Source organism: Acanthisitta chloris, unplaced genomic scaffold, assembly GCF_000695815.1.
Source record: "Acanthisitta chloris isolate BGI_N310 unplaced genomic scaffold, ASM69581v1 scaffold6944, whole genome shotgun sequence".
NCBI lineage: Eukaryota > Metazoa > Chordata > Aves > Passeriformes > Acanthisittidae > Acanthisitta > Acanthisitta chloris.
In genome coordinates, this window is record NW_008667706.1 from 187,245 (window position 1) to 198,093 (window position 10,849).

Sequence of the window (10,849 nt, forward strand, 5' to 3'; positions counted from 1 at the left end):
CTCACTCTAAATTAAACCAACATTCTTAAGTCTACCATGGAAGTAACTATTAGCTTTATTGGAATCATGATTTTGTTAACAAGAGAGGTTCAAAGCCATCACTTAACACCACTTCAGTTGCTGGGGGAGATCCCAACGGTTTGTCAGAGCATGAATGATGCATCTCAGGTCATAAAACCTTACCTGTTTCTCTAAGCTATCCATTTATTTCCCAATTATACCATTTGGCTTCATTAACATTAAATATAGGGCTTATATTAATTTTATCCTGCACTATATTAAGAGAAAATGCAGAAATATTTTGGAGGTGCAAAGTGTCACTGATGTTATTAAGGAACAGCCTGTGATTGCTTTGATGCACACTGGCTGTTTGCCAGAGCTCTAGTTGGATTTGACAAGTGATGTGCATCAGAGGAGCATATGTGCTACTAGAATAGAGCCAGGAGATGCTGCAAAACCTCAAAGATAGGACTTCTCCATGAGGAAATTATTTCTCCATGAAGAAATTCAGATCACACAAAAGGAATGAGTGACAGAAGCAAAATAAAACCAAATCTCATCAACGAAGCAGCAAAAATCCACATTCAACCACCAAGTCCATTACATGGATTGACCTGGAAACTCTGCTCAGAATAACCCTTAAAAAAATTCAGACCTAATGCTGGTGCACCTCATTTTAGTGTTATTAACAGACTCCATAATCATTTCACAGTCCAATTTCTGCATTTCAACCCCACTTTAGCCATTTGCTTTCTCCAACACCATTAAATACATTCACATATGAACATGGTGCCAACAGAAAGGGAGAATAATCACAGAAACACAACATTCCTGCACAGGAGAGGCATAAAGTAGTCCATAAATGAATTGGTGCTTGCCCAGGATTCAGGAAACAATATTGCCAGTACTACTAGAAATTAAACAGGAAAATAAAAGGGAGATAAATTGGTAGGATCCATCTGCAGGGACTTCTGTTCCCTTGGGAGAGTAAACAAGCTTTATCCCTAAAATAAATGCAAACACAGCCCAGTCTGACTGTTGTGGCATCCAAACAGAATCAAATCCTTAACCTGCTTCAAAATCTAAGCAGCAACTGGCACGAAGTCTGTGGGAATGTGTTTGGAGCTGTTCTCTCCATAGAAACAGCAACGTAGAAAAGTGGTAGATTATACCCTGAAAATATATCAAAGTATTCTTTAGAACGATTGCAAATGGGAAATAAACTGGTCCCAGTCTCTCCATCCTTTTCTGTAAGTCTGCTCCTCCTCATCCTCACTCTCTCCCATCCTCCAACCCTCGTCCCTCTTCACCCTCACCCTTGGTTGGGTGGAATCTGCTTCTTTCCAGGCTGTCTTTGCACCTGGAGCTTCAGAACCAGTGCAAAAAGCCCACACTGGCACAAACTGGGGAGTCCAAAGCTGTGTTTTACAAAAACACCTTGAAAATGGGAAGCCTGAGATACTCTGCTAAGTTTTCACATAAGGTATTCATCCCTTGTTTTTCCACTCACCTCAGACTAGCAGGGTTGGAGTAGATGATTAAGGTCTTTTCCAACACAAACCTTTCTTTGATGCTATAATAAGCTAAACAGCTACACCAGAGGATGAGAAGGAAATGCAGGTAGAATAGCCTAAAAACCTTAATAGGCAGAAGAGCATCTTTAATTTGGAGCAGTATCACCTGTTACTTGCGATAAATCCATACAAATTACAAACCAAAGGATATCACATGAAGTTGCTGTGAATATATCTGCAAAAAGAAGTGACATACAGAGCAGAGGTTAATCAACTAAGACTTCAATTTATGACTTTATTTTCTTTTACATTAAAAAAAATGACAACAGAACAAGGGTTGAAAAAGCCAAGTAAACTGATTCCACACACACACACTTGCTAAGTCACAGGGTTCGACTGCTTCAAGTGATAGTTTCTGGTTTTCATAATTAATGTACACAGTAAGAGCCTCATGACAAAGCCAGACACATTTTTTCCCTAATCTTTCAGGTGTGCAACTGAATCTGCACAGATTTCTGTGAAACTTCCAACCTTCCCCTCATTTCATACCACAGCTTTGATCATTTAACTGCAATTTCAGTGGATTCCCACCTGGAAATCCTCCAGCATTACCTCCCCAAGCAAACATATCCCAGAGTATTGCACAGTTTTGTTCACAGGGCCGTAGCTACTGCATGGAGCCCTCAGGAATTTCATCCCCCCAAGGGTCCAGAACATGCTGAAGGTGGAATCAGGATGCCACAAGCAGTTACACAGAGATGGAGAAGCAGATCACTGAGATCAGGTCCAGCTTCTGCAGGGTGTAAAGGTTCCAATGTAAGAGTCTTCAGCAAGTTGAACTGCTTGAGGTGGGACAGATCATCAGTGCCACTGGCTGAGCAAAAGCAACAACAGGACAGTTTTAAGGCAAGTCCCAAAACAGGGAGCAATTGACTTTCTAGGCACGATATCAAGCTCTGCATCAAGGCTCCTTTAGCCTTTCTATTGTCAGGAATTTAGATTAACAATGATACAAAAAATTGTCTAAATGTAATTTGGAAAGAATCCACTTTTAGCTGAATTTCATGATTTGTAGCTTGTATTTCATTCCAAGACTGAGAAACATTGCTTAGCACTCCTGTTGTTTGTCAGGCCCACGTAAAGCAGTTCTAGGTCTATATTGCTCTCATTACTTCCAAGTAGTTTTGCTTGGAAAATGGTTAAATTCAAAAGAATTCTTTCTATTGCAGATATTTCTACACTTAAGCTCTGTTGCACTTTAGAGGCAACTTCCCTCATTCCTCTGATGCCTTTGTTGAAGGGATTAACAGCTTTTCCTTCAGTGAAAAGGCTGTACAGTAAAAAAGGGGCAGAGCAAGACCATACAAGAACAACTGTTTTCAGTGAATTTCCTCCAATCTGCAGGACATTCCCTTTCATCTCCCACAGCAGGATACAGCCACTGGTCCCACTCCTCCCTGCACAGATACAAACAAGTCTCCACTTCAGTTCCTCTCCAATCAATGCATTAAGAACTGGAGATGCATATCCAAGGGCAGAATTTGGCCCAGAGCCATTATGTAAAGTGTTGTTTACTGAAGATTTAGCATTTACCTAAACGCCACATGAGATGAACACTGCCAAACACAAGCCATGCTTTAGTGAGCCTGGGAAGACATGTGGCAGGGTGTAACAGTGCCTCTGATGTGCAGTGCTGTTGTGTGCACCAAGTCCTTGGAATCACTTGCATATGAGGAATGTGTGCCTGAAGTGGGACACAAGAGTACAGCTCTGTTTAGCAGCACAAGCTGAAAGAGAAATGAGAACTGAACAAAGCACTATTCCCTGAAATCTGGATTTAGAAGGCTAAGTCTCATTAGAAATCAACTTTCATCATAATGCTCCTCCTCCTGATTGACAACTGCACCTACGGATAGAAAAACACCCAGGGGATTCCCCAAACCTTTCTCAAATAAAAAGGGGTTAACAAAAATGGAGAAGGAATCTCATCAAATAAATTACAGTAGCATGACAACATTTGGCTTCTTTAGTGTGACCACGTGCTTGTCCTCTGTCCTCTGGCTGTTAAGACCAGTGCAGATCCAGTTGATGTCTCTGAGAGTCAATGAGATGTCTGTGACGAGAAACGTAGAAAACTCTGCTTGCTACAAGCAAATGTCTGATCTCAGCTTCATCTGGTCACAGACTGGATGCAGACAGCCTTCTCTGGCCCCAAAATAAATAGTAGATAGGATTCTTGCAAGTTCCAGCATGTTCAGACTCAGACAGAAAACTCAGGTCCTCCTTTCTTCCCTCTCAAGAGAAGGCGCCTGATGCGAAACCCTGCAAAGGGATTGATCCAGAGGAGGGAAGGTTGACCCCCAAACACTGATTTCATTCCCTCCCAGCGCAGCCTCCGCTCCCACGTTGGCTTTTCACTCTTCAGTCTTTCAATTTCCTGCAGAGAAACAGATAGTGACATACTGTTAAACGCAAAGCTCAATGAAATCTAATAGCTGTTATCATAGAGTCATTGTGTGTTAAATCATTGTTGCAATGGAGCTTAGAGATCACCCAGCCCCAACCCTCTGCCCTGGGCAGCGACACCTCCCACCAGAACAGGTTGCTCAAGGATTTAGCCAACCTGGCTTTGAGGCTTGGAGTATCCACAACCTCCCTAGGCAACTTGTGCCAGTGTCTCACCACCCTCACAGGAAAACATTTCTTCCTAATATCTAACCTAAATCTCCCTCTTTCAATTTCTCCGCATTACTCCGTGTCCTGTCCCTGCAGTTCCTAACACAGAGTCCCCCTGCAGCTTCCCTGGAGTCCCTTCAGCTCCTGGCAGGTTGCTCTGGGATCTCCACACAACCTTCTCTTCTCAAGGCTGAACAGCCCCAACTTCCTCAGCCTGTCACTTACCTAATCAGATTATCAAACCTGATTTTGCATTTTTTATATATTACTGAGCTAATTAGTTTCTTACTGTTATTTATTTAGTAAGGAAGAAATCATAATCTGTTTTAGCCCTGAGGGTACAGAGCAGAAGACTTAGAACATAAAATGTGTACAAGCAGGTTGGTCTATCTCTACCCTCTTCCCTCTCAAGCTAAAAGCCAAAATGAGCAGAAAAGCTGATGCTACAGTAGAGGATCCTCATGCAGTAGAACTATAGTATAAGCTGTTGACTCAGTTAATGAAAGCAGACAATAAGGCTCCTGCACTGCAATTACTGGAGCCAGGAATACTCTCCCAAATGCATTATTTTGATGCTCAATTTCTGTACTTCCCACTCATTAAGGCTCAATATTTACCAATTGCTTTTCACAGTTACTCCTCAGCACAGAAATCCACTTTTAAACAGCCTCACGTAAGAAAATACTGAATAGTTACAGGACTCAAATTCCTTCTGTTTCCAATTCTGCATCCCAAAACATCCTTTCAAGGTGCAACACTGCAGATCTAAGGGCAAGGGAGACACAGGTCTAAACTATTCTTATCCTCCAATAAAATGCATCAAAGTGTAAAGGGTTGAGCCAAAACAACTACTTTAAGTGTAAACTTGAGAAAAGCAGTCACTTCCCATGGCACACACCAGGAGTCTGTGACAGCTGGAAAGTGAAACATGGAGCAGAAGTCAAAATCTTCACAATCTTTGTAATTGAAAACCTAATTGCAAGATGTATTCTGTACCCTGACACCAAATGTGTGTCAGCAAAGCAAACAGTGACCAACTTCTGCTAGAAAACAACCCCCAAGGAAGGATTTCAGTCCTTACAGCTGTAGAAAATAAAAATGATTATTCAGATGTGCAGTTTTCTCCTCATGAAATAAAACATCTAATCACATCTTCCCAAAACAACTGTTAGAGCACACAAAAAAAGCCAAAGGTCTTTACCGTTTCATCGTTGCATATTGAGTGGATTTGGGTGCCAAACATGACTGCAGTGAAAGTGAGAAACAGAAAACCCTCAAGGCACAAGAAGATCATCAGGATCACAGTTACAGGTGGGGAGAAGTCACTGCATTCTGTGAAAATTACATATGTAGTTAAAAAACAAACCTAACAGCAAATCTGTAGAGCATATTCTAATCAGCTGACACTAGAAACAGCATTTCACAGTTCTAAATACGTGACACTAGAACCAATATTTCACAGCTAAAACCAACTTCTAATTACTAGCACTAGCATTTGCTGCCCAAGGGAATATGGAATTTTACGGAAGCAATGCTTCTGGCCTCCTACAAAGCACATGAAACTGCATTTCTGCCTCAGGATTTCATGGATATCAAAGAAATGTTTGCATGTGAGGTGATTAAATCATTGGAATTGCACATACAGAAAGGTGTGAGCAGTTTGGAGTTTCATGCAAGATAGATGGTGTGGAAACCAGCCCCACTGTCAGTTCTGACTTGCTAGTTAATACAGATGTTCCTTTTGCTGTGATTGCTTTATTATTCTCCTTTCAATTCACCACCCAAAGTAATCAGGTTCTGCCTTACACTTCCAGTCTCATCTCTGGGGATCCTCAGATCAACTCATTAACTCACTTATACTTAAACAAGGAAGAGATGGGATAGTATACAGGAAGCTGAAGGTTTCAGCTAAAAAAAACAAAGCCTAAGATTGCAACCATTTAATGAACCAGTCAGCAAAAAAGTGTCACGTGGATTTCCCTGTCGCTTCAGATCCCAGGAAGAACACAGAAATAACCTTCTTCTGTCAAAGAGCAAGACCAGAATGAGCTCTGGCACACTGGAACATTAAGAAATGCAAGTCAGAGGCCTGAACAAAAAGACTGGGACAAGTTTAGGGAATTTCTTTTCTACAGAAGCATTACAGTTTGCTCCAGAAACAGAACAAGGGAGAAATTTGTTTACATTTCAGCTGTCATTCCCAGAACTGTGGTGGGACACACAAGACCCAGCTGGCAGCTCCATGGATATAGTGCTGAGGTGGTTGAGGACCAGCTCTCTGTTTCTTTCCTATGACAGAGGCAGTAAGTTACTACTGTGGGTAAAGAGAGTGAGAATGCCCTTGACAGCCACAGCTCTTACACTGTATGACTAAAGGAAAGGGGGGAAAAAAGGAGAGATGGATAAACAGATAAGAAATATTTCCAGGACATCACTTAAAAATGAAGTCCTGAAATATCCCCTACCTGGAACTGAAACAGGTGGAATGCTATGACTATCCCTTGATACCTGTTGGTTTATGACATAAAAGGATGTCTTACCAGTCCACTGCCCTCGGACACAGGAGAAGAACTGAAACCCACAGAGCACAAGTGCATGAGCTGAAATTAGGGCTATATACATCTGCAAACAAGAGAGAGGGATTACTTTTGCCTGCTGCCAGGCAGGAAACCTTTTAGCCAACCTTTCCCACTGCACAGTGAATAAACTTTCCTATTTCAATGTTTAATTCAAAGCAATTGTGTAAAAACAAATTCTAATTAAGCTTGAACCTCAAAAAGCTGGCAATAATGATAATGATTTAAGGAGCTAATCCTTTAAATCTTTTCATTGTTAATACATAAAAGGCAGCAAAATTAAGATTGCACAGCATTGCCCAAGATTAAAATGAGTAGAAATATCTTCTTGCTTGGAGAATATGTGGAATAGAGGAAGAAATAAAACCCAACCAAAAATTGGGTCCTAATTGGGCACAATTGTGCCCTTAGGACTAAGCACAAGCAAAGTTGTTCTAATCAAGGTAGATTCATCCTGAAAATAAGCTGCTGTGGATTTGCACTTACAGTAAACAGCACAAAAAACCTCTGGTTTTTCTCCCCCACACAGTTGTTCACCCAGGGGCAGTGGTGATCCATCTTCCGGATGCAGCGCTTGCAGATACTGGGAGGAGGGAAAAGAGGAATCTCTTGAGAAACACTTTACATCTGAATGTACAAACAAGTGTAGCCAATGGGCATGAGGTGATGTTCTGAAACCTTGCCTGATAAACTGCAAACACTGAGCTAAATTACTTATCTTTAAAGAAAGTGTTGGTTTTGCTCACTTTCAACTCAGCTTTGAGTTGGTACAAAACTGAGCGTGTACATAAGATGTTCTCCACAAAACCCCAATATTAACATGAGTCATTGCACATCCAAACACACCATCAAACAATCAAGGAACTTCACACACTTATGGCACTGACTGAATCCCAGAATCAATCAAGTTGGAAAAGACCTCTGAGATCATCAAGTCCAACCTATGACTTAACTCCACCTTGTCAGCTAGACCAAGGCACTAAGTTCCCCACCCAGTCTTTCCTTAAACACTTCCAGGTGATTCCACCACTTCCCTGGGTGGCACTTTCCAGTGTCTAATCACCTTTTCTGTGAAGGAATTCTTGCTAATGTCTAACTTAAACCTCCCCTGGTACAACTTGAGAGGATGTCTCTCATCCTGTCACAAGTTCCCTGGGAGATGATGTCAACCCCCACCTGGCTACAACCTCCTGTCAGGGAGTTTTAGAGAACAACAAGGTCTCCCCTGAGCCTACTCTCCTCCAGGCTAAATAACCCTATTTCCCTCAGCCTCACCTCACAGGACTTGTGTTCCAGACCCTTCAACTCTCTCCAGATTCAGTAAGCTCCTTTCACTTCTGGAGAAGCTCATTAGTCATTGTTTCAAGCCTTAAGGCTTTCAGGTTGTAAATTCAGTTTGTGAGTCAGGAAAAAGCCCAAGAAATTCACATCTTCAAGAAAAAAATTGCCATTCCTGAGGTTTTAAGTAGCCATAAAATTCTAAACTCACACAATGAAATTCTCAGCTAAAGAACAGCTGCTAATGTCACACCTCAGTTACTCAGTTGGAATCAAAAATATTGAAGCTATAAGCAGCACACATTGTGTCTATTTGTGCTTGAATACTTCAACACTACTGTTCTTTGCTAGTTCTGCAACTGATCCCTTAGTTCCTGCCCAGTTTTGAGACAGGGTTACTTCCAGAGGAGTCAAATACTCCCAAAACTCCATTTTACATCTGCTAGGTCACACAGCACCAGAAGGCTCATTGCTTTCCATCTGCAGCCGAAGTCGAAGAGTTCTACACCAAAACCAAACCACTGGCAACATGTGTTGAAGTTCTTCCATGAATCAATAGCTTCAGTAATTCTTAGATTCCATTTTCCTAGCTTTGGACTTAAGACAGCCAAACACTCAAAGCACTCCAGATATTCCTGTAGAACATCCAAAATATTCAGGATTTTCAGCAGTTACAAAGCCAAACAAGCCTGAAAAATGTACTGTTATTCAAACCCCTTTGTTTTTAACACAGGCTTGTTGATGTGTGGCATCTAGTGCTGCAGTGACAAGCCATGAAGCAAAGTTGCATGACTGGAGTGAAGAACGAGGGAGATGTGTGTGGGAAATCAATGCTCTGAGGCAGAAAACCATTGTTAAGTCATCACATATGCACAATTATAAGGGAATTCAGCAAGAGGCAGGACATACTCCTGTGCAGGTTATATGGAAGAATCCCAAAGCTCTCCCTTGCCCCTCTAAGTCTGCCTTGGCCCTGAGCTGTCACACCTCAGCCCCTACATTCCCACAGCCTCATTTTATGGACATGAAAGACATTTCATCCTCTGGTGTAAATGTTTTTTTTTAATAATGCTTGTTATATGTGGAAATCCCAAACCCAGAACTAACCATCACAGCCATTCCCTGGCACAAAACAACCAGAGATCACTGATCATACCTGAGTGATACTTGAGTACCACTGATGCCACTTCAGTGATACCTGTTTGTTCTGGCACAGAACAAGCAGGTTATCATTCAATAGAAGACATTCAGGAGGCTCTCAAAAAGACTTTCATTTCATAACCTGCTGCCTGCAAGTTCAGCCTCTAATTTTCCTGAGCTCTGCATGTGGGAAGTGAGCTGACTCCAGGTACCACAACTGTGGAAGGCTCCTACTGCAACACACAATCTATGCTGTCACTCTGAAAAGAATATTAATGTGAAGCACTGAGTAAAATCACATCCAGACTCAATAAGAGAAGAACTCTGGAGGATGTGAGGCAGGAAGGACTCACTTTTGCTCATTCAATATTTCTCACAAGCCCACACAGAGCTCTCCAAGACATCAGATGTCTGGAACTCTGCCTTCATGTCTAATCTAACACCAACAAACTCCCAGCAATGCTTAGAGCAGTGGTTCTGCCTCCTTCCTCCCCCATCACTTGTGTTTTATTCCTTCCACTGCCCAAGCACAGATGGATAAGCAGCAAGAGCTTGGGGAAGTCACTCCATGAGCTGCAACCTGGGTCATAGCACTAGGCCCAAGCACTCACACCCTGCACAAGAGGAAGAAGGATGGGGGTGAGAACAAGCAGCTGTGGATGAAAGGAAGTCTTCTCCAGTTTGGCAGTGTGCTCAGGCAGGTGCAATCACAGTTCTGAATGCCAAAGACAACATGCAGAAAGGCTTAAGAGAAGTTGGTGTGGATAACAGATATTCACAAACACCTCAGTGACTTGATTGTGAGCGAAAGTTCCCCACACTCAAGCAGGCACTCAGCAATGATGACAGCTGTGCTCCTTCAGTGCAAACAAAATCACATTCACTCAGAAGAAGCCTCTTCCTTATGCTGAAAATGGTAACTGCTTGGTAAAATCTCAGTTTAATGTATTTCACTGGAGGTAGATGCTTAAACTGTAAATAAGAGTTTCTTGTTGTATTTCCCATTACTAATGTGGATTATGAAACTATTTTCCTTCCTTAAAGGACTTTCTGTTGCAGTGTTGCACAACAATTTTCATAACTACATCATAAGAGTCTCTTCTGTTAATAATTTACTACTCCAAACAAGCACTGTGGCTTGAAGTGTAAGCATTTCCCAACAGGAACCAACTTCAATTTCCATTTTCAAGTCTTTTCTATCAGCAAATTACCACTTTGAATACTTGGGACTAGACCATCCTTTTAATGTCCTTGGAATGGCTTTGTAAACCAATAAAAAGTTGGCAGTATAATCAAACAAACTTTTCTAGCCAGTAAACCTCTGCAATGATAAATCTAGGGAAAACAATCAGATTAACAACAACAAAGACAATTAAAACAGATATCCAGCTGCTGAGAAAAGCAAGAGACAAGGCTTACAAAAGGACATCACACAGACTTTCAGCTCTGGCTTTCTCTTTCAGCGGTTCTGTGGAGTCAGTTATGCACTGAACAAGCACGACCAAGATGCACCCTTTGCCCTGATGGGGAACATCTCACAGTGTATTTTACCAAGGATTAAAACAGCTCCCAAGGCACACAAAGCTGAGTTCCTAAACAGGTTGTTAGGGAAAACAAATCCTGTGAAAGTATCAGATATTTCCTTCATTGTAGACACTAACCATT

At 41.7% G+C, this 10,849-nt stretch overlaps 1 protein-coding gene across 1 annotated transcript; it reads right to left on the reverse strand.

Annotated features, from left to right (window-relative positions):
* Positions 1–3,430: 3,430 nt before the first annotated feature.
* ZDHHC7 (zinc finger, DHHC-type containing 7) lies at positions 3,431–7,349 on the reverse strand (the record flags this gene model as incomplete). The annotated part of the gene is made up of 4 exons (XM_009072617.1): positions 3,431–3,951; positions 5,392–5,522; positions 6,731–6,812; positions 7,253–7,349. Coding segments are annotated over 4 exons (487 nt in total), but the record flags the coding sequence as incomplete, so codon positions are not given.
* Positions 7,350–10,849: the final 3,500 nt, after the last annotated feature.